The 25,408-nt window shown below is 40.3% G+C and overlaps 1 protein-coding gene across 39 annotated transcripts in view; it reads right to left on the reverse strand.

The window, feature by feature from the left end:
• Positions 1 to 23,493, reverse strand: part of LOC100412058 (REV1 DNA directed polymerase) — an 84,711-nt gene extending 61,218 nt beyond the window's left edge. For 12 of the 39 annotated variants that reach the window (XR_013526323.1, XR_013526321.1, XR_013526322.1 and 9 more), the window contains exons 1-2: positions 22,761 to 23,028; positions 1,316 to 1,379 (exon numbers count right to left, since the gene is read on the reverse strand). Coding sequence is in view for 23 of the 39 variants with exons in the window: in XM_078348767.1 (XP_078204893.1) it covers positions 1,316 to 1,379; positions 22,761 to 22,990 (294 nt within the window). In the remaining 16 variants the exon portion in view is untranslated. The other 27 variants (XR_013526326.1, XR_013526324.1, XR_013526325.1 and 24 more) reach the window with 8 other exon arrangements.
• Between the last annotated feature and the right edge of the window lie 1,915 nt (positions 23,494 to 25,408).

A 25,408-nucleotide genomic window follows, 5' to 3' on the forward strand; every position in this document is an offset into this window, starting at 1 on the left:
CACCACGCCCGGCCTCAGAGCATATTTTAGACTGGCTTCCACTGTCTCCCATATACAGAGAGCTTAAGATGAATTACTTCAGACTGGGTGCAGTGGCTCACACCTGCAATCCCAGCACTTTGGGAGGCAGAGGCAGGCAGATCACAAAGTCAACAAATCGACACCATCCTGGCCAACATGGTCAAATCCCATCTCTACTAAAAATACAAAAATTGTAGTGGCACTCGCCTGTAATCCCAGCTACTTGGGAGGCTGAGGCAGGAGAATCGACTGAACCTGGGAGGCAGAGGATGCAGCGAGCCGAGATCGTGTCACTGCACTCCAGCCTAGTGACAGAGCGAAACTCCATCTCAAAAAAAAAAAAAGAATTACTTCAGATAAAAATGAGGCAACTGGATAAACCAGTGCAGTCCTCCCTACACATGGGTAAGAATACAATGAATGCTCCAGTGTCTAAATTCTGGATCTAATCAATCTATTTGATGGTAATATTAACTTTCATTAGATAACATCCACCTCACAAAGAACATCAAAAAATAATTACTTTTGCTAAACATCTTGACAGATCTAGGGATTCAACTACACTTTTCCTGAACTTTGAAATAATTAGCTTGATTTGAATTATTAGGTCTCTAAATTAAAGCTGTAGGAGGCTTAGAAGTACATGGGGTTTTTTTTCCCCAAAATGGAAATGACTGCATTATTTTTGCTAATTATTAAAAATATTACATGCTCACTGTGAAATTTATTTTCAGAAAATACAGGAAATACAGAGAAGAAAATTAAAACTGGTATAATCCCATTCATTAAAACTTTGGGGTATTGTTTCTAAAGCTTATTTCTGTATCTCATAGCATAGAGTTTTTATAAAAATATAATCATACAAAATATTTCTTTGTAACACACTGTTTTAGTCAAGGTTATCTTTCCAGGTTAAGATATGTAAAGCTAAATAATGACTGTATAATGCTCTACTATATACAGATGACTTATTTGACCAATCCCCTATTATTGGATATTTATGTGTTTTCCTGTTTTTCAGCATTATTAGCAATGCTGCAATAAAATCATCAGACAATAAATTATTGTGCATTAGGCATATTTATTTCCTCGGAGTAAAAATCCTAAGAGTAAAGTTTAGGGGATAAGTTTATAAACATCATTAAGGCTTTCCATACATCGTGAAAACTCAAAGATCTGGTGCCTAAAGTAATTCACAATTTAGAAAACAACTTAAACCACATTATAAACTAAAAGAAGAATGAAAATTATCTAGACAGTTCCATATAATTATTTTTACTCTTTTAAAACACACCCATTTTTCCCAGCCATCATTTTCAGCTCGCTTCCTCCATCCACCTCGCCTCATGGTGGAGCTTCTGTATTGGGGAGGAAAAAGAATATGTCAATCAATTTAAAAACATAATGTATTCCTAATTGACATTTTATTTCAATATCAAGAAAATGAGAAATTAAAATATATTCGAATGTCCAATTGACAAAAGTCAAGAATACAATACTAAATAAACTTTTTCTAAAGTTCTCCATTCTCCAGCTTTACAAGTGAAATTTGTGCATAACACTCTCCTATAGGTATTTTTAAATTGTAACTGTTAAATTTAAAACTCAATAGAAAAAAACTTTATGCATTCCTGAGCATCAGTCCTAATACTCACTTACATAAAACATCACCAAATCCAACTAACTGCTTACTTTACTTGTTATCATTAGTGTAAGATAATCAAACAAAACATTTCCCCTCATGAGTTGTCGTATAATGTGCTTCTTAAACTCTTTCCTATTACATACTGGACACTTAAGAGTTCAGTCATAGTGTGATCCACATATTCTGCAAGTCTTCTAAGATGTCAATTAAAAATGATGCAGAAAAGATTATCATTGATAATAAACTATAACAGTAAATCTGTCATACTCCTTAATTATCAACGATAAAAGATTATCATTGATAATAAACTATAACAGTAAATCTGTCAACGCTTACTTTACTATAAAACCACCAGATGACCAAATGATGGCTCAAATTAAGTGGCAGCTGGCTTAGTGGCTTGCAAAATACAAAATACAATTCATAAATCAAAAGAAGCTAAACGAAGCCCCTTGTAAAATCAAAGTCTTCTAACACAAATGGCTACGTTTTGGGATATGACTACATTTATCCTTACCAAAATTAATATAACTTCTATTTAGATAATTTTCTTCTTTTTTCTTTTTGTCAGATACATAGGGAAAACTTTCTTCTAGTAACTACATACATTTATACCAAATGGTTACCATATGAAGCCTTATATATTATCCAAGTCAAATCAGCTCTGATATGATCTATGAGAAATTTTTACTTAACAATACCTTAAACCATGACACTTTACCCCACACACATTAACAGATACTTTCTTTTCTTTTTTGAGACAGAGTTTCGCTCTGTGGCCAGCATGATCTCAACTCACAGCAACCTCTGCCTCCCAAGTTCCAGTGATTCTCCTGCCTCAGCCTCCCCAGTAGTTGGGATTACAGACGCCCACCACCATGCCTGGCTAATTTTTGTATGTTTAGTAGAGACAGGGTTTTGTCATGTTGGCCAGGCTGGTTTTGAACTCCTAACCTCATGTGATCCACCCGCCTCCACCTCCCAAAGTGCTGGGATTACAGGCATGAGACACTCAGCACAGCCAGCAGATACCTTCTTATGAGTATTTTTGTTCTTAGTATACCGCAGGATTTAATTTTTCTTTCCTGACATTTACAGTAATTATAAATTTTTATTGTCTACCCTTAAAAGATATGCAGAAATATTGTCAAAAAGTTAAGTCCTGATAGAAAGACAAGATAAATGTAACTGTTTTGGGGGCATGTGCAAAGTGCTCTGGGAAGAGTTGGCAAAATGATTAACCCTGAGGAGAGGTTTTTTGTTTTTTGTTTTTTTTTTAAGTTTCATAAACGTAGAAGCATAAATACCCCAATGTGCTCATTATCAAGTCCCAGAACTGCCATATGTTCTGTAAATATTTATTCTCTTTTCAGGAGTCTCACTTTGTCCAGTCCCAACAGGCTTTAGCCCTTAAAGGAAATCTAGGACATAGGTTAACACACAGCTCTGGACTACATATAAACTGAATCCATACACCCGCTCTAACAAGTAAAGAGTTTAGGAGTTCTGGCCATTACACACTTAAAAACATAGACAATAATTAAATGCAACTATTAAACTGTTAAAGGTAAATAAAAGAGTAAAGTATATTTTACACCAAATGGTGGCCCAATCATTTAAGAGCTCCAATTGTTTAACGTCTATTGTATACCTACTGCATGAGGCCAGTAAGAAAATTCCTTAATGACAGTTTAATGAGGATAGAAGCATGAAAAAGAGTAGTAATAAAAAAATTTTTTTTAATCCAAGGTATTAAAGGTTCTTCCCCTCAACTCCAAAATAACAAAACTATTCCAGACAAACGTTTAAAACTTGAAAAGGAAAAGGAAAGAGTGAAGGACTGAAAATTTGTTTTGTCATTTCCAATAACTTGATTCATGAACAACAACTCCTATTGATCCAGAAATCAAATAGTCAAAAATTACTGGCCAACATTCCAAAGAGGACAAAAGTCTTCAGGGATCTGCCACCTCACCTCTCCTCCCCAAACAGGACAATTTTTCCCTCTCAGAACATTGGGCAATCCTAGAAGAGTGGCTGAAAGACTGGGCAAAGTTCCTGACAAACAGTGCTAGGAAAGAAAAAATAGAGTCCAAGGGTCTTGCAAGGATATAGACTGCCACAATTGGTATCAGAACCCTCCTACAAGTAACAATAAATTGGAAGTAGACCAAACTTTGCAGAAACTGTATTCTGCCTTCTATTATCTCAATCTCTGAAAACAGATTAAGGTGATCGAGGACTGGGCGAGATAGCTCACACCTGTAATCCCAGCACTTTGGAAGACCAAGGTGGGTGGATCACCTGAGGTCAGGAGTTCAAGGCCAGTCTGGCTAACATGGTGAAACCCAGTATCTACTGAAAATACAAAAAAACTAGCCAGTGTGGTGGCTGTTTCTGATAATCAGCAAGGACCTCCGGGGGGGGGGGGGGGAGACTCTGCAAATGCCTCTGTAATCATATCCAGGGAAAAGTTCTCCACTCTGGATAACTGATTTGCTTTCTTTAAATAGAACTTTTCCTAGAACAAGGAGGGCATTTAATCCATTTAATCAGGACACCATTACTTGACAGAAATAGCCTTCAAAAATAACACACTCTCTCAATTTCTATCCTGTTCCAAGCAACCTCCTGAATTACAATGTGTCCTCTTGACTAAACCTACTCACTAAGAAGTGACTGCCCTGTATTGACAAACCATCCAATTTTCAAGCCAGACTTTTAAACAAAAATTGCCTTCTAATTTTCAGAGGAACTCCTGCAGACCAGGCTCCCAATCTAATTCCACAGAACTTGAGGACCTTGAGGAAAGTGGTAGCAGTTTCTGAAACTGTGATTTACAACCTAAAATAACCTGCCAATCTCTCCTTATCCAGCAACATTAACAGAGCAGCCAATTACTGTGTTTCAAAAATTTAGTTTAAAAATGGATGAAGGGTGAAAACATGACTGCAAAGGTACCCTTACCCTTAACATTTAGGGCACACCTTCAATATACATTAGCTACTGTTACAGTAATCTACTCTGCCAGTTCACAGAGTGAAAATCAAATGAGACTACTTATGTGGAAACTCTTTGAAAACTATAACATAGGGAACATAGTTACTTTACATTAGTTATCCATGGTCTACAAAATAATGAAAACAGATTAATAGATTCATTGATAAAAGATATGGGCTCAAATCCCAGTTCTACAACTGCCTAGCAGTATAATTGGGAGTGAGTCCAACAGCACTTAGCCTAACATTTCTTCACCTATACAACAAGGAAGTTTTACTGCAGAACTTTGTGGGGCCATGACTGGATGAAGGGTGGATGTGGTAGAGAGAAAAGAGTTGGGGGTAAAAATCACAAGCAAGCAAGGTTCCATTCTCTAAACCCACCTTCAATTTTAGCAGCCATGCTTTTTTTTCCCCCCGGTAAGTTTTAGATTTAGGGTCTGAACAAGATTGTTCACGAAGAATAAGCACAACAACTTGAAAAAGACTGATAATAGAGAGTAATGAACTAAAAACTAAGTACAAAATTTCTTGGCTCTTTTCTGTTTCCATGTGATTCTACAAGAGAGTCACATGTGGAAATCTCCCAACCCTTGAAAGGTTCACAAGCTAAATCTCACCTATAAGCTAAAACTCAAGTAAGCTACAAAGACCAATTAAATTACAGGCTTTCAACGCAGCCATGCCCAGCCCCCAGTGCTAACATGCAACAACCAGTAGCCGGGTAAGTTAAATTTAAGGCAAATGGGAGAAGAGCTGTGTTGATGAGGAGCCCAGGGATCCCGAATACCTACACAAAAGACTTCCTGACTCCATTCTCTCAACAGGGATGTTCAATCTCTATGAAGGGTCTCATTAAGGACATGCTTATTTAAAGATATAACAAGATTATTTATGCATGCATTTTTCCTAACATTTATCTTTTGCTGGAGCACACTACTATCAGTTCCTCCTAAACATCATTATGCTTTCTTTACTATAGTTATTGGTGAATTTTAGTATCTACCCAAGCGAATGATGTTTATCATCAGGAACATTCATTTTCATGTAAAAACGGTATTTCATCTATTTACAAAAGAATTACTAACATCACAAGGTTCTAAACAGTTTAACACACACTAGCAAAACTCCCACTACACATCCACAAAATGTTCAAGTACATACTCATCAGTGTTAATCTGATGGTTACATATCTGTAACTCTAAAGTCTGTTGATTATTAACTAACAATGAAAGTGATTTAGAGTGGCTCTTAATCAGTCTTATTACTACAGTCCTATATAAATGTATAGGTTTATCCTATCTTCATGTAATAGGTATTTAAGAAATATTTGCTGAATGTAGTAAGAATGACATGCAAAGAATATTCAATGAATGAATGTGCACATTATCGTAGAATAACATAATTCATGAATGTGACACAAGTGCAAAGAAAGCAGCCTGTGGCCACCCCATCTCTAGGCAAGGTTAAAACAAAGTTTGCCTTTAGCATCCTGCCTTATCTCTACTCAATACCTCTCTGTTTTCAGTGCCTCTTTATCTTACTTAGCTGTCAATCCTTGGCTAAGGCATTTATTGACAACTAAGGAACTGGTTAATAACTGGCTTAAGGTATGAACTTCACCCCCCCAAAATAAAAAAAAAAAACAACTTCTTCATGAGCAATGAGGAAAGGACAATCTTTTCAACAAATGGTGATAGGAAAACTGGGTATCACATGCCAAAGAAGTTGGACCTTTACCTCATGCCATATTAAAAACTCAAAATATATTAAAGACATAAATTTAAGAGCTAACACTATCAAACTCTTAGGAGAAAACATAAATAGAAGTTTCATGACACTGGATTTTGCAGTGACTTCTTGGGGAAAATCTGAGTAACAAAAGAAAAAAACAGAAAAACTGGACATCAAAATTTAAAACTTCTGTGAATCACAGGGCAAAAGAGGGTGAAAAGGCAATTCGCAGAATGGGAGAAAATATCTGCAAATCATATATCTGACAAGGGGTTCATAGCAATATAAAGAACTCTTACCATAAACAGTAACAATAAACACAACCCAATTAAGAGATAAACAAAGGCTCTGAACAGACACTTCTCTAAAGATAGACAAATGGCCAATAAGTACACACACACGAAATGTTCAGTGTCATTAATCACTATGGAAATGCAAATAGAAACCACAATGAGATACTACCTCACACCCATTGGAATAGCTACTATTAAAAAAAAAAGTTGATAAGAATGGGAAGAAACTGGGCCCCTGTGCAGTTAGTGGGAATATAAAATGGCGCAGCTGATATAGAAAACAATACGGCAGTTACTCAAAAAATCAGAAATTATCATGTTAATTCCACTTGTGAGTATATACCCAAAGAAACTGAAAGGTGGGACACAAAGAGATATTTATTTGTACACTACCATACTAATAAGCATTATTCACAATAGCCAAAAGATGGAAGCAACCCAAGGTCCAACCACAGATGAATGGGTAAGCAAAATGTGGCATATGCATACAACGAAATACTATTCAGTCTTAAAAGGAAGGAAATTCCAAAGCATGTTACAACTTGCACAAACCTTGAAGGCATTATGGTAATTAAAATAAGGCATTCACAAAAGGACAAAGACTGTATGATTCTACCTAAATACATTTACTGTATTTAAAGTAGTTAAATTCAGAGACAGAAAGCAAAATAGTGGTTGCTGGTGGAGCTACTGTGTAACAGGCAGAGTCTCAGGCAAGTGAAAGAGTTCTGGAGATGAATGGTGATGATGGCTGCACAACGGGAATGTACTTAATGTTACTGAACTGTACACTTAAAAACAATTCAAATGGTAAACTTTTATATGTATCTTACCAAAATTAAGGAGAAAAAGGTTTTTCTTAAAAAAAAAAAAAAAAGTACTTCCGAAGCTGGAAAAACACTCCTAACAGCTGGGATCACAGAGTCCAGCAAGCTGCAGTAACAGGGAGTAACAGGATCTTCACATGGGGTGCAAAGCTGGGAAAGAAATCTGGACAGCAGTATCTGGGTGTTTTGGGGTTGTTTTTCTTTAACTTTGAATTGGGGGCAGTGGGAGGCCATTACAAGAATCAGGTATTGCCTTTATGAGTGACTAAGTACATAAAGTACTAGCACACATGCCCTGAAAAAGTTTGGTTAACAGCCTACTCCAGTGTGCTCTTATTCTGTCCTTTAAAGGTAAAAGTCTTAACACAAAACAAACAGCTTTTTATGTAACATTTAGATACAAAAATACAGCTGTTTGTGGATTTTGTTTTGATTCAACCTTAAAGACCATACCTACTGTCTAAGACTACAGTTCTCAAACAGACTGGTGAGGTTGTAAGGGCACTACAGACATGCATATCCCACAAACTACAGTCAGGTTTTGATCTTGAAAGCACTCTCCACACGGTATATAACACAAAACAGAAGGCCGAGAGCAGTGGCTCACACCTGTAATCCCTGCACTTTAGGAGGCTGAGGTGGGCAGACCATTTGAGGTCAGGAGTTTGAGACAAGCCTGACCAACGTGGTGAAACTCTGCCTCTAAAAATACACACAAAAAATCAGCCAGGTGTGGTGGCAAGCACCTGTAAACCCAGTAACTCGGGAGGCTTGAGGCAGGAGAACTGCTTGAACCCGGGAGACAGAGGTTACAGCAAGCCAAGATCGTGCCACTGCACTCCAGCCTGGGCAACAGAGCGTCTGTCTCAACAACAACAACAAAATTCATACACCTAGGTGAAGGGCACCATTTCCCAAAAGTTTAAGTACCAGCTCTAATCAGTCTGTACTTGCTTTTAGTGACTGATTCGAAACCAAGGCAACAGTTCACATTCTAAGAATAGAGCTGTGTATCTTTCACGTATTTATGATATCTTTTAAAAATATACAAGTCCAAGTATTTAGACCAGGCTTTATTCCTAACCTAATAGAACCCATTTTTGCCACTTTATGTGCCACTTTTTACACCTTCAGCACACTAAAACATTTTCCTGTTACTAATTGTTTTCTGCTACAAAACAATTCCTGTACCAGATGAGATGCAATCTTGATAAACACAGAATTTAAAGAACTTCAATGTATTAAAGTAGCATACAGCACCCTCAACAGAAAAAAATATATAGCCTTTGGTACATAAGCCTTTTCTCGAAATCAGTATGATCTTTCCATTTTTTCTTAGGACATTCTCTATTAATCCCTTATCACTGACTTGTGATGAGGGAATAATAGAGCAATTCTCCTGCCTCAGTTTCCCGAGTAACTGGGTTTACAGGTGCTTGCCACCATGCCCGGCTGACTTTTTTTGTATTTTTAGAGACAGGGTTTCACCATGTTGGTCAGGCTGGTCTCAAACACACTGCTTTGTAATGCTAAGTACAGCATACAATCCTGCTAAGTGTTCCTTTTCAAAATAGATTTTCTTGTGCTATTTATAAAAGCAATTCATATTTATTGCAGAAAACTGGAAAATACAGAAAACAGAAAAGGGGAGGAAATAATTACCCACATTCCCACCAAAAAAATTCACCTATTAACTGACACTTTATATTTCTTTTAGTGTTCCTTTAATTTTTAACATTCAAATTTAATTTCTTTACATTTAAACATATTATGAGTAGTATCTTTCATTTCCGAAGTGTCTTTAGTTTTCCAAGGCCCTTTTACATCTACCATTTATCTTTACAACTCATCTATAGAGTAGGTCAGCCAAGTACTATTTATTTTGCACACAGTTACCTTCTAGGGTAGAGAAGCTTTAAAGTTCTGTAAGGCTGCACTGCTGGTTTATGGTATATAATCATACTTATCATCTTCTACAAACTTATGTTCCCAAATCATCAACGGAAAAATCATAGTATCAATATGAACTGCTAAAAAGGAAGAACAATCCTACTGAACTGCAGTAACCTAACACAATTCAACAAAACAGATGCTTCTTCACTAGGGCATCTAGTACCTATCTAGATCACAAAAAAAAGCCATATATGTAACAAGACTAAGGAAGAAAATAGGTCCCACAAATAACCTCCCTCTAGACCCTAACTAGTCCATATTAATGAGAAGTAAGATTGGGCACAGTGTCTGATGCCTGTAATCCCAGCACTGGGAGGCTGAGGCAGGCGGATCACTTGAGGTCAGCAGTTTGAGACTAGCCTGGCCAACATGGTGAAACCCTGTCTCTACTAAACATACAAAAATCAACCGGGTATGGTGGCAAGCACCTGTAATTCCAGCTACTAGGGAGGCTGAGGCATGATAATCACTTGAACTCGGTAGGCGGACGTCTCAATGAGCCAAGATTGTGCCACCGCATTGCAGTCTGGGCAACGGAGACTCTGTTTCAGAAAAGAAAAAAGCCAGCATGAACTTTATTGCTGATTCTCTGAACTAATAAGCAAGTTATATTTTACTTCCTCCGTACGTGGAGTCGGACCTTGCAAATTCTAGAGTTTTTTGCAATTTTTTTAATGTATATAATTCTACACTTGAATCTGGGAGGTGGAGGTTGCAGTGAGCCAAGATCGCGCCACTGCACTCCAGCCTAGACAACAGAGCAAAACTCCACCTTAAAAACATAAATAAAATGTGTATGATTCTATACATCTATCTAGTTTTCAAAATCGTTCAACAAAAGCATACATATTATACTACTTCATATAACTTTTTCTATGCTTTCCAAAAACAACAAGCTATGCCTATCCACCCATGTGGCTGTGCAGTACAGTTCCTAACCCAGAGGTCTGCCCTTTGCCCTTGGTTCCTGGGAGGGAATCTTCTTTTTTCCCCGCTTCACATGATCCAAGTTGAGACTGGAAGGTAACCTCTAAGCCCTTAGAATGTCCACCCTGTTAAATGCTTTTGTTTTGAGCCACTCCAGATAGTCTAACACTGTGATTTATGGTGAGGGCTTTGAGCTACGCATTATCAACCTCCGGAAGCACTGAAAACTAAAGGTCAACCACGCCAACAGTCAATCATATTTAAGTGCCCAAGCCCCAGTACAAATGCTGCTCACCAAGGCTTGGGTGAGCTTCCCTAATTGGCAATCTCCATGAGTACTGTCACATATCAGTGCCAGAAGTTGGCACTGCCCACAACTCCGCTGGCAAAGGGTAACTGAAGTTTCACACGTGGAACTCTTCTGTGTGTCCCACATACACAGGGGCTGATTTTATTCTGTATATTTTCACTGTAATAAATCCAACCAAAAGTAAAAGCCCTTTCAGTTCTGTGAACCCTTCTAGCCAATCATTGAACCTAAGAATGGTGTGGATTCCCAAACTTGCAGTTAGTCTTATAAGCGTGCGTGGTCTTGGGACTCCCAACTCCACAATGGTAAAATAGCACTGTCCTCCAGTATTCATTCTTCTTTCTTATTTTTAGTAATGGAACACCTCTCCCACTCTTCTTAGCAGGAGGCAGAGTGGGCAACCAGAGATCACATTTCCCAGGCTCCTCTAAAATCAGGGGTGGCCATGTGACTAGGTTCTGACCAATGGTTATGAGCAGAGGATATGTACAAAATATGAGCCACATTCCTAAAGAAAGCTGTTTACTTCCTTTTCTGGAACGCAGTTGAGAGGTAACCCAGCTTGAACCATGAGAATAGTGACAATGCCCTATGGAATGGTTAAGCCAACAGAAGAAATATAGAACTGTGAATGACATAAAATACTGAGGTGCTCACCCACTATGGACTGCCTGTCTACGTTTGGACTATTATAGGAGAAAGATAAACTTCAATATTGTTTGTGCCACTGTATTCTGAAGTCTCCATTACAGCAGCTTAGCCTGTACCCTAATGTGTAAGTACATTTGAGCATTTTAATTATTTTGACTCAATATCTACACAGAGATAGAGAGACAAACAATTAAGATGTACTATAAAAAAATATTTGGATATATTAAACCTGAATATAACAAATATCTGTAATGTTCCAGTTTGAGGCTGATCTGACTAAAAGGAAAGTGTCTATCCTAAACAATTCAATATAGCAGTTTTCCCTCTTATTCTTTTTGTTATTCAGAACTACCAAAAAAAGATGCTTGATTTAACAAAAATCATCTTTAATACAAACTGAAGGGGGCTTTCTTCAAGAATGACTATTGCTTTTGTTCCCTTAAATTACAGATTTCCATAAAAAGGGAACGATGTAGAGACACAGTTTTAATAAGATACCAAGGAGGCCGGGCATGGTGGCTCATACTTGTAATCCCAAGACTTTGGGAGGCCGAGGCAGGTGGATCACCTAAGGTCAGAAGTTCGAGATAAGCCTAGCCAACATGGCAAAACACCATCTTTATAAAAATACAAAAATTAGGCAAGCGTGGTAGTGCCCATCTGTAGTCCCAGAAGGCTGAGGCAGGATGATCACTTGAACCCAGGAGACAGGCTGTAGTTAGCTGAGGTCACACCACTGCACTCCAGCCTGGGAGACACTGAGTCTTGGTCTCAAAAAAATAAAAAACAAAAATTTTCTTAGAAAGTACAAAGGACAACTGCTTTCTTTAGTTTTCAGAGTGCAACCAAATCACCCACCTCCCAAACACCTTCCCCTCAATTTTCCTGCTTTCCTGTGTTGCAAACCATGAGGCCCAATTGCATTTACTAAGCATCTCCACTAGGATGTTCTATACATCTCAGTCAGCATGTCCGTAAGTAGGGATCAAGCTACAAAGGAAAACAAAAGAATATTCTGGAGATGAAATGATAAAAATTAAAGAGTCTAGAGGAAGGAGTAAGAAGCAACTAATCTTCACTAAGCAGAAGTGGTATAATCTCACAGGAAAGCCAAATGATTATCTGCAGAAAAGCTCAAGGTTGCAATAAATCAGGGATTCCAAAGGCCACAGAAGAACTAGTAATAGGAACAGAACTTCACTGGAGAATAAAGAAGATAGTAACAAAGAAGAGGGAACTGTATCTAAAGCAGTGATTCTCATGCCTGAGCAGGTATTAGAATCACTAGCAGAGCCTATTAAAACACAAGACTGCTGTGGGCCCCAACTCCAAAGTTTCTGATTCAGTCAGTGACTCTAGGGTAGGGCTGGGACTCTGCATTTCTAAAAGGTTCACAGGTAATGTTGATGCTGCTGGACTGTGGCACACACTTTAAGAACCACTGGTTTTGCCTGTACCTAAAAATGTATCTATAGTGGTGAGAACAGAAAAAAGAACAGTTCAGTGGTAATGAGAAAGGTTAATATGGTAGAGAGAATGACGCTGTAATGTGTCCTAAGTAGAATGAATTTCACATCAGGAGTAATGTAATTCACCAGCTGAAGGTTTTAATTAGATTACAGGTGACAAAATTTGCCGTCCTTCTCACTACTTCTCCTTACCCCAAATTCCAGGTCTGAGCTAATGGTTTTTCTCCATATTCACTTAGTATTTACTATAATCTAGTTTTCGAGGTGAGTAAAAGGAGTATAAACCACAATCCAAGGTTATCAGAGAAGAAAGATTTGTATACAACTATGAGATCTGTAATCCCATCAATTTGGGAGGCCAAGGTGGGAGGATCTCTTGCATGCGACCAGCCTAAGAAACACAGCAAGACGTCATCTCTACAAAAATTTTTAAAAAGCCAGGCACACACCTGTGGTCAGTAGGCTGAGGTGGGAGGATCACTTGAGCCAGGAAGGTCAAGGCTGCAGTGAACCACTGCACTCAGCGCGGGTGATAGAGCAAGACCAAAAAAGTAAAAATAATAAATGCAGAGAAAACAGCAATAAATCTCATGTTCGAGAAGACACCCAAGAAATCATCACTGAGAGGTAGATCTGAACTAAGAACAATCAGCAGGATTTTATGGGATAGAAGGGCAGTGGTAAGGGGTAACAGGAAAGCAAAGATTTCAGGAAGAAGGAAAATTCACAATCAAAAACATAAAAGGGCCAGGTACAGTGGGGTTCACACCTGTAGCTCAGCACTTTGGGAGGCTAAGGCAGGAGGACTGCTTGAGCCCAGGAGTTGGAGACCAGCCTGGGCAACAAAGTGAGACCCCTGTCTCCACACACTAAAAAATTAAAAATTAGCCAATCATGTTGGTACACGCCTGTGGTCACAGCTACTTGCAGAAGCTGAGACGGGAGGACTGCTTAAGCCTGGGAGGTTAAGGCCGCAGTGAGCCGTCATCATGTCACTGCACTCAGGCCTCAACTATAGAGTAAGACCCTGCCTCATAAAAAATGAAAATAAAAATAAAAATAAAAAAATGTTTAGGACAACATTCTAGAATTTACTGGTATGTAGGACACATGGCCAGATGTAGAGATAGACAAACTAACGTAGGTGGAGAAATATAAGAGAAGACCTTGAATATTGAATACATCATACTAAGAAGTGTAAACCTTACTTTTTAAGTTTTAAGAAAGTGTTATTTGTGTATGTAAATGGGTGGGAGAGTTTCTGGCTCCTGAGCCTAGCCTACACCATAACCTATAAATCTTAGCAGAAGTCCACACCTTCTGCATTCCACCCATACAAGTCATTAGATCTCTGAATTCACAAGGTAACTGGCATAAATGATGATACATAACTAAAAACAAATCCCTCAGAGCAACTGCAATTCAAAAATATAGTCACACTCTTCTGGACCTGCTATCACTTCTAGCTTTCACAAATCCCTTTTCTCACAAATCCTTCTATTAAATAGAACTGCAAGCAAACATAAAGGGAGCAGAAGAAGTTGTCATTGCTTGCTTCTGGATTCTTCCTTTGCTTCAAACCAAGAATATCATATATTTAAAATTACATTTAAAAAAAAACCACAACAACATGCTACATTCTTCAATACACCAGAAGTCTTATTCAATGTAACAGTTTGGCACACTATAATCTCTGAGAAACAGCGAGTTCCAAGATAATTTAATATAATCTTTAAGTGACAATCTGAAATAAGATTTATTAGGCATAAACAATTTGCAAAAGAGTATTAGCCCCCAACATAGTAAACTTAAACAGTGTAAGTAACTTCGACTCAAATGCTAAAATTCAAAATAGCAATTAAATTACTGAAACATTTTACAACCCTAACACAAATAGATGATCAACGCCTCCACCCTACACATAAAAATCTCCCTCCATAATTTTTTCTTCCAAATAACTAATGAATTACCTACATCTAAAAGAACCGGATACTAAAATTCAAACTTTTTACAGCCAATTATTAAGCTTTTAAAATATCAACAAGTATGTAGTTTATAACCTAAGTGACAACTATGCAATTAAAACATTTAACTTAAGTGAATGACCCAAGTTTTAAATTCTATTGTATCAATAAAAGAAAATGTTATGTAGTAATTCTCCACAGAAGCCAATCCTTCTATATATATATTCAAAATACAATCTGTTCCAACTTTTAACAGCGATTACTGGGTTACTATCACTACTACTAGTTTTAGGTGTCACAAATTAAGCAATTATCTGTTCTCACTTCTTTAGCCAGCATTGTGTAATAAACAATTTGAGGGCCAGGTACAGTACCAGCACTCTGGGAGGCCAAGGCAGGAAGATCACTTGAGGCCAGGAGTCCGAAACCAGTCTGGGCAACATGGGGAGATCAAGCACGTGTGCACAACATTTAATTTTAAATTAGCCAGGTGCGGTGGTACATCCATGTAGTCCTAGCTACTTGGGAGGCTGAGGCAGGAGGATCAGAAGTTAGAGGTTGCAGTGAGCTATGACAGCACCACTGTGACAGAATGAGACCCCGTCTCTAAAAAAAAGAATTTGGCTGGCCATTGTCTCATTCCTGGAAAACTCTTACCTCCCAACTGATAAGCATATCTTGTTATCCATGAATCCCATAATAGGTCCTCCTTGGCCCACATCTGAGTTTCTATTAACAGGGTGACTCCCAGTATGCCCCCAGTTTCAGAATGGGGGTTGGCCATGCTGGAACCATGTGACTAGTGGGTTAGGGCTTTGAGCAACCTGACATCAGCCTGACAACTTGACCTCTACAGAGAAGGGGACTGGGGACTAAGTTTAATCATACCTATGTGATAAAACTTCCATGAAAACTCTGGATGCTGTAGAGTGAGTGAGCTTTCCTGGCTGGCAACTGTTCACTGATGTACTGGAAGGACGATACGTCCTGAGGACTTGGAAGCTTCATGTTTGGGACTCTCCCAGATCCTGTCCTATGTGTCTCTTTAATTGTCTGGTCCTGATTTGTATCTTTTACAGAATAACTGTAATTCCAAGAACAGCACTTTTTTGAGGCCTGAGTCATTCTGCAACTTATCAAACGTGAGGTGTAGTGGGAACTCCCAAAGTTGTAGCCAGTTGGTCAGAAGTGTGGGTGACCTGCAAGTCCTAGAGTTTGTGGCTAACACATGAAATGAGGAGAGTCTTGCAGACTGCACCCTTAACTAACGATGCCTGACCTAACTCTGGGTAGCTGGTGCCCAGATTACACTACAGCTATAAAATAGGATATGCTGCCTTACATCTCTTCCCAGGACTCTTAAGAGAATTAAATGAGAAAAAAATTAGGTAAAAGCACTCTTTAAGATATAAAGTGTTGGCCATGTACAGTGGCATATGCCTGTAATCTCAGCACTTTGGGAGGCCAAGGCAGGTGGGAGCACCTGAGGTGAGAAGTTCGCAAGCAGCCTGACTTATGTGGTGAAAACCTGTCTCCACTAAATACAAAAAAATTAGCCAGGTGTGGTGGCGCATGCCTACAATCCAAGCTACTTGGGAGGCTATTTTTGAGACTAGAGAATCACTTGTACTTGGGAGGCAGAGGCTGCAGTGAGCCGAGATCACGCCACTGCACTCCACCCTGGGCAACAAGAGCTAAACTCAGTCTCAAAATATATATATGGCAGGGAGTGGTGGCTCACGCCTGTAATTCCAGCACTGTGGGAGGCCAAGGTGGGCGGATCACGAGGTCAGGAGATCAAGACCATCCTGGCCAACAAGATAAAACCCATCTCTACTAAAAACACAAAAATTAGCCGGTGTGGCAACACATGCCTGTAGTCCCAGATACTCGGGAGGCTGAGGCAGAATTGCTTGAATCCGGGAGGCAGAGGTTGCAGTGAGCAGAGATTGCACCACTGCACTCTAGCCCTGGGTGACAGAGACTGTGTCTCAAAAAAAAAAAAAAAAAAAAAAAAAGATATAAAGTGTTAGGTTTGCTTTGGCCACACATATCCAAAATTGGAATGACAAGAGATTATCATGGGGAAAAAAAACCTTTATTAAAAAAGAAAAAACATAAAAGGTATAAAGCCTTACAAAAAGTAAACTTTTTTGTTATGTTCCTTAAAATGTTAAAGAAATTGTTAAAATATTTTTAAAGTTCAGGACTGTCCATGTTAAATGGCTTTTTAAAAAAAGCTTAAAATAAACAGCTAAGGAGTCATCAAGAAATAAAACTTGTAAGAGTAACATACAGAACTTAATGAAAACCATTTAAAAGAGCAAAAAAATCTAAATCACAGTTTCAACTACATAATCCAGACCAGTGCCTAAAAGATAAAAATGCATTAAGTCCATTCTTAGATGTAGAAATGCTGGAGCTTAGAGAATGTAAGATGCAGCCATTGTTTTGAAATGAATCTTCAAAAAGTTCATTTTAGCCTTGGGTATAATCAGGAATGACTGAAACCAGTTGGCAACATTTTGCTTACTCAGATATGGGTTTGAATATGAACTACTCACATCACAACCAACTTCTTTTGCCCATCCCTAATATTTTAATTCAAGCATAAAGCCATGGGACAAGACTGGTCTTTAAAATGCTTCTCAAATCATCCTATGTGGATAAGGCAGTTACCTGCCTACATGAGAAAGCATAATTTTCAACTGCATTATAATAGAGGGCAAAGTTTTTTTTCTATTATGTTCCAATGGTAACAAAATCAAGACTTTAAATCACAATCTTACGAGAATATATCATTTTATTTTCTGCCATCTTGGATATGAGATACTAAGTGTTGCTGGTCTTTCCCTGGGTAATGCAGGGAACAGTTCAGTGTATGGGGGGGGCGGCGATGGCCTTGAGGGGAAATGCCATGCTCTAGTCTTATTTCTCCTCTATTTATCAGGCTCTCACTTTCCTACAGTAAGATGTAAGGGCATGGCCTATGGAATCTGAAAGATTCTTTCTACCCTTGGCATTCTAAGGTGTTGAGAAGCCAACAACTCATAATTTAGATATTCTTACAAATTAAAAAAGCCTCACAAGGAAATGTCAGAAACCATTAAAATTTACGTAAAAATATCCAACCTATGTGTTCCTCCTTACTGAAGGAAAACCAGGTAAAGATCTGCTCCATGGGCTATTATCCTTGGCAAACTTACACAGGAACAGAACACCAAACATATGTTCTCACTTGTAAGTGGCAACCAAATGATGAGAACTCATGAATGCAAAGAAGGGAGCAACAGACACTGGGGACTTGAGGGTGGAGGGAGGAGGGAAAGAAACAGGAAAAATTAACTACTGTATTTCAGGCCTAATACCTGAGTGATGAAATAATCTATACCACAAACCCCCATGACATGAGTTTATCTACTTAACAAACCTTCACATGTACCCCAGAACTTAAAAGTTTAAAAAAAACCTGCTCATTATTTAAAAAAAAAAGAATCAGCAGGAACACATCACTAGCAACTTGTATTAAATATTTACTTGCTATCTGTAATTTAGCCTTAAGCAAAATTAGACATTTATGTTTTCTTAAATGACGTATTATATGCAAAACCTTTTCAAACTATTTACAAAGCTGAAGCACCAAGACACATGATGCTGACTTATTTTTAATGACTTTTAAATACGAGTAAATGAGAAAAACATTACATTGCAAGTTATCATCCTATTAAAACATTTCACATTTATAATACACGCATTTAAGTACAGTAGTAGTAAAATCTAAAATAAAATTTTAAAAAATTAGCCATAAATAATGATGAAGCTGCCAGTAGTTAAGAACACACACTCACAACTAATGTGATAAAATGTAATGGCACACTTCCAACCAAAAACCTTGTTTTTAATGTGCCTCATAGCAGACCAGTTATGACCTTGGGAACTAGCCTGAAATCTTGGCTCTTTTCTTGTGTGACCGGCCAAGTAACAATACCTCTCTATATCTGTTTCTTTATAATGGTGTCAACCTTACATGGTAGTTGTAGATATTAAATGAGACATTGCACTTAGCAAAGAGCCTAACACACAGTAAATATTAATAACTTATAATTATTAAATTTTGGAAGAAACAATACACAAAGAAGCAGTCCTTTGACTTTTAAAAAACTTCGGTCTAAAGTTTAGGATCCTATTACTCGTTAAAGTTCAGACTGAGAAAACAGCCCAGCATTTTACTAAGGACAAGTGAACTGATTTAAAATAACAGGTATTATGAAAGTTTCATTACCACAGACAGAATTTTAGTTTATGAGAATAATTTAAGTTATATTAGCTCAAAGTATCTATTATTACAAAGTCACTACTTCCATTAATTCTTTCTTTTCCTATTTCTGTAACTGCTAAAGAAAAAAAAAATCTTATTATGAAAAGAACAAAACCATACAAAGCACAGCTGGGCTACTTTAAATTCCAATTAATAACCAAATATAATTTGAGGAAAAAACTCACAGTTTAAGGCAGCAGAAACTGAACACACTAAAGATGATAAAAATTTCCTTCCCAAATACTACAAGACTCATACTTCAACTGGATCTTCAAGGACTTTCCTGTCTGAAGACAGGAAGCCTCTAGCAAGTACTTTCATCACCACAATCAGATCTCCCGCTGAACTTCAAAGGGAACTATATAAAAGCCACTCCGGTGGGCGGTTGTTGAGATAATCACTCTAAGCATCTTCTACAGATTGAAGAATAAAAAATCTGACTTACACATTAAAACCAAACACCAGTCACCATTCTCAGCAGTTTATTTTTTAATTTGTTCTAGACATCCACAAAATGTATTTTTTAAAGGAGTTCCACAAATATAATTTTAGCAGCTAACAAAACTTCAGCACAAAAGTAATAAATAAAAAATTTAGCCAGGCACAGTGGCTCAAACCAGTAATCCCACCACTTTGGGAGGATGAGGCAGAAGGATCACTGTAGCCCAAGAGTTTGAGACCAGCCTGGGCAACATAGAAGGACCACATCTTTACAAAACATTAAAAAATTAGCCAGGCATGGTGGCATGCACCTGTAGTCCCAGTTACTCAGGAGTCTGAGGGGAGAGTATCATTCAAGTCCAGGAGGTTGAGGCTGCAGTGAACCGTGATCAGGCCGCTGCATTGCAGCTTGGGCGACAGAGCAAGACCCTGTCTCAAAAAATTTAAAGAAAGAAAAAATTTCAATGAATCCACCTTTACCTCATGCCAAAATACAAAATCCTAAGTGAACAAGCTAATTTCAATTAGTTACCAGAAGGTTTAAAATTACCCTGTTCTAAGCACTTTTCATTTATTAACTCAATTATTACTCACCATAATTCTATGAGATAGGTATTATTATAGCCATCTTACAAATGAGCGGAACTGAGGCACCACCAACTTATTAAGGTGCCCATGGTCTCACAATCAGTAAATGGTAGGAGCCAGAGAATTGTGACCCAGGCTGTCCGATTCCAGAACCAATATTCAAATCAACTATACTATTTCCTTACTCAACAAGTTTTACTGAGAGCCTGCTATGTACAACGCACAGTTCTAAGCACTGGGCATAAAGCTGTGTACAAGTCAAGACAAGGCATCTGCTCTCTAGTTGGGAAGAAGGCTGGGAGCTAAACAAGTCTAACGGGGGAAAACACTAAGTAAGTGAACAAAAACATCGAGTATCTTCACCTAGTAATAAATGCTATGGAGAAAAAGAGAATAAAGAATCAAAAATTATAAAGGAAGGGGCTCGCTCCTATTTTGGAATTAGAAAAGGCCTCTCTGAGGCCATGACACTTGAGCAGAAACACAAGACGTGAAGAGTCATGACCACCTAGAGGATGGGGTGGTCCAGCTAAAAGAATAGCAAGTATAACATCCTAAGGTAGGAAGTTTGTTCAAGAACCGGCAAAAGGACTGTAGGACTGGGTAGGGTGCTCAGTCACCTGGTAAGAGGTAAGGTTAGAAGCTGGCAGCTGCCATGCCCTGATGAGATGTGCTAAGGGACTTAGATTCAATTGTGTTAACAAGAAGCTTTTGGAGAATATTGCGCAAGAAAGTGAGAATCTGAGTTACATTTTTAAAAAGATTCCCTCTGATTGTCAAGGGGAATCCCTGGGGACAGTCAGGGAGCAAGAGAAATAAAGACACCAGTAAAGGCACTAAGGCAACAGTCCAAACAAGAGATACTCGAACTTACGAATAGGATTCATGTACTGTTCACAACCAGATGCTAAAAGAGGAGCCTGCAACCTAATTGTCTCTGAAGAGTCTTTTTAATATCCCTTTTCCGGTCTCCTCTCCTGACTTTCTTTGGAAAAAAATAAGATTCTTTCTTAATGTCCATGTTAACGCCTCAGTTGGTGCTATTATAACAACAGAAAAAAAACTTTTCATTTTTAAATGTTCTGTTTAACATATCCTATGATTAGTAATATGCCACATACACCCACCCATACATTATTGAGAAGGAGAAACAGGCACAGTGCTCTTTAGTGTCAGAATTGTTCATTTATTTGGAGACAAGAGGTACCTGTCACCTTTTCTGATTATCTTCCTCTCACGCTTTGTCTCTAGCACAACCTGGCTCATTCTAGATTGTGAATTGCAATAAACGGGTATACCAAAGGGAGGATTTATTTACTGAGCACCTCCTGGGTACCATGGTCTCACTAGATGTCTCACATTTAAGAACTCATTTAATCCTTAGCTATCCAAGGTGGGAAATCATACTTTCATTCTACAAATGAGAAAAAATCAGATACTAGTAACTTGTCCACAGTCACCAGCTAACAAGTGGCAGAGCCAGAAATCCAACCTACATCTAACTGAAGTTCCTATATTCCCACTACAACAGCTATCAAAGAAAAGGCTTTCAAATATATTTTATTTGTAGTCACTGAAACTTATGTATAATGACTAGTCTGTTGCTGGTGAGGACAAGGTTTAATTCTCCTATGTAGAATCAGAGTTTTGAAGTTGGGAGTAGGGGAAATGTAGTGACCTTATTTATTCAAGCACATTATTTTTAAAAAATGATGTTCTACTTGAGACCTTCTAGAAATTAATGCTAAAAGAGCAATCCTCATCTTTAGAAAAAATATTAAATATGTACTGTTTACCATAAAAAAGTGGTTATGGTTCCAAAACAAAGGACAGGAGTTTGGTACAGTCTCTATCCTCAAAGGTCCTACAAAATAAGACAGGAATAAAAAGATAAATCATAACAGAGGAAAAGTGGCAAAGAGATATCCTAAGAATTGCATGGAAGAGATCCTTGTTTACTGGAGAATAATTCCTGGAACAAGAGGAACTTTTAAGTGTCCAGTACGGGAAGGGAGAGAACACCACGCTGCACTTGTGCTTGCACGGGCAAGCCAAGGATGTGTTTGAAAGGTTAATGGTTCCCACAGGCTGATTTACTGTATACAGCACTCGAGAAGAAAAACCAAGGTTATGGTTGGTCCTTCTCTACCTAAACAGGAAATGGCTTATTCTTGGAGACTAAAGTGCAAAGTCCAGAAAGACCAGGCAGATACACAGAATTACGGATTGTTACATAAAGTCCTTAATAGTTACAAGCCCTTGTTACTGCTACATGCTAGCCTGCATTATTTTCACCTAAATGAAACCATTTCTACTTAGTACATAGCGTGAGAAGACGTGGAGATAACGAGAATTAGCAGACGTATATTACCTACAGTGTATTTGATGTTAGAGTACATTAAGCAGTGTTAAGATTATTTCTTTACAAACTGGGAATCGGTAGGAAGAGCAGCGAAACACAGAGGAGCTCGGTACACCCAGGGCGGCATCACTGTAACAGTACGGAAGTAGGCAAGGGGTGCTCGGAAGGACAGTTGGGGAACAGCGCCCTGGTTATTAAGGGAACCGACAAGCTGCAAGGAAAAATAAGGGAGTAGTAACCGCCTTCGGACGTTCCGACCGAGGTTGCGGGATGCACCCGGGGCCACGGAGGCCGAGTAGGAGCGGCAGTTCAACCAGATCGACATTCCGCAAACGCTTGCGGAACGAACGCCCGAACGCGCGCGTCAATGAATGGCGCGGGACTGAATGGCCAGCCAAGGCGCCGGCGCAGGAGGAAGGAGTTTGCGGCGCGGTCTGACCGGGCCGGCCAGACGCGGGGAGCGCGGAGAGCGCGGAGAGAAGGGCCATGGGGCCGGCGGCCGTGCGGGGCAGGCCGCACCGTGACTGAGGAGAAGAGGAGGTCACACGTTACATAATCTGGCGGCTGCAGGCGCGAGTGGCGGGCGCCGCGGGCCGCCCAGGCCGCGAGAAGACGGCCCCTGGCCGGGGCCGGGGCGACGCGCCCCACCCCCGCCCCACCTCAGGCCGGCCGCGCTCTGGTCGCTGCCGGGCGGGTCTACAGCGCCTCCGGGCGACGCGTGTCCGGTTCCGCCCCTCCCCCACCCCGCCGCCAGCCCGGGGGTCGCTCACCTTCCGCGTTGCCCGAGACCACCATGCCCGGGCCCGGCCGCCTCCTCCGGCCTGGCCGACCCCGGCCCCACGGTCGCCAGTGCCCTCGCCCGGACCACGGTGGAGGGCCGACAGAAGGCAGCCCCTCCGCCGCGCCGCGAAGCGGTCCACGTTCCCCCACGCTCGCGGCTACCAGCCCCGCGCGCGCTCCGCAACGACTCTCCGCCCCTCCCCCTCCAACTGGCGCGCGCGCCTCAGCCACGCCTCCTGGCGTCCTGAGCGCGCTCCCTGGCCCCGCCCACACCCCGCCCCACCCCCGCTCGCACACACAGCCGCGCAGCGCACGCGCTCGGCTTTCCCCCGGCCCGAGGCGACCCCTGCCTCGGGCGTGGCACCTCCGAGCCCCGCGTCGACCGCTGCGTCCCTCCCCTCTCCGGCCCCGCCCTCCTGTTCTGCAGCCGCCCGCAGCGGGCAGCGCCTCGGTGGCACGTGACCGTCTCGCTCGCGGGGGCGGAGGGGAGCGCGGCGCGGGCCCGCCCCCGCACTGCGCCGCCCGCCCACCGTGCGCCCTCCTTCCCTGCCCCGGCCACCCCTGCGCTTCGTGCCCTGGTCGCGGCGCCTTGGTCGCCGCTCAGACAGCACGCTGCTCCTTGCACAGCGAGTCCCTGCGCCCGCCCCGCTCTGGGCTCCACTGTCGGGAAGGACACCAGTTCAGGCACTGACCGGGCTTCAACACCCGGCACTGTGTGAAGATGCGCCAAACACCGGGGTCCCGTCCTCAAGCAGTTGATTTACAGTGACATCTAGTGGAGAAAGGGACACACATGAACTGACACTTTCCTATGTGGGAAACAACCAAGAATCACTGCCCTGCCAGGTTCGCGGGAAGGAGCACTGCGGCAGGGCGTTTTCGTGACCCGCTCCCCCACGGCAAAGACTCTGTCCTCTGTCCTTTGGGGGCCCGCGCAGCGTTGCACCTGGGTATTTGTAAACGGAGAGCAGGTATCCCATCCTACGTGCAGCACTAGCAATATTCTAATATAAAAATAATATCCTATATTATGTATGCTTAAGTACAATTCTAATTGAGGGCCTTCTAGCAGAAAACAATACGTCGAAAAGGACCACTTTCTCCCTCTTGGCAGGGTCGCTTTGAAGACTCCACATTGTTATGTAAAAGCATTTATTGTTGTAATGCACAAAACATGAAGATACTTTTTTCCCCTCATTCCCTTGCCTAAAATGTTTCAGAGTTTGCAGGTACTTATGAAACAATCGGTATTCTTTTGAAAACTGATTTGCAGAGTTGGAACTTGTTTACTAGCAAGACAGAGAATACTCGAATAGCTCATTTCCTTCCCTTTCGGTTTTTGCCATTTTATAGACTTCTTTCTATACATGCACTTCAACTTCCGTATTCTCGTCGCTAACCCAGCGAATTGATTGCATGCTTTTCAAAGACGTCATAATTTAAAACAAATGGCGTGATTTCTTTTTTCTCTTTTTTTTTTTTGAGATGGAGTTTTGCTCTTTTGCCCAGGCGAGAGTGCAGGTGGTGCAATCTCGGCTCACTGCAACCTCCGCCACCAGGGTTCAAGCAATTCTCCCACCTCAGCCTCCTGAGTAGCTGTTATTACAGGCATGTGCCACCACTCCTGGCTAATTTTTGTATTTTTAGTAGAGACGGGGTTTCACCATGTTGGCCAGGCTGGTCTCGAACTCCTGACCTCAGGTAATCCACCTGCCTTGGCCTCCCAAAGTGCGGGGATTGCAGATGTGAGCCACCATGTAAGGCCGTAATTTCAATAGACTCACAACCATTTGCCAACAGCAACACCTGGAGGTCATCTGCTGAGATGCTGCAGTAAAACAGTGGCAACCCTTACTATGGATGTTTTGTGTGTGTGGTTTTTTGCTGTTGTTTTGTTTTTTATTTATTTATTTTTTTGTGTTTATCTCTAAGTGGCAGCATTCCCATTGAGGAGAAATGGCAAAACTCAATTCGAAAATGAAAAATAATTGGTGAACTCTGCAGAAAATGTACAATTGTATTTCAATTCCAATTTTCTTTTCCACTCTCCTATTCAAACCAAAGATCTATTTTTCTTCTTTCTGTATTTTTCTCAAGGAAGAAACACAAACCTTGAGCCAACTGAC

This window comes from Callithrix jacchus, chromosome 14 (genome assembly GCF_049354715.1).
Source record: "Callithrix jacchus isolate 240 chromosome 14, calJac240_pri, whole genome shotgun sequence".
Lineage (NCBI taxonomy): Eukaryota > Metazoa > Chordata > Mammalia > Primates > Cebidae > Callithrix > Callithrix jacchus.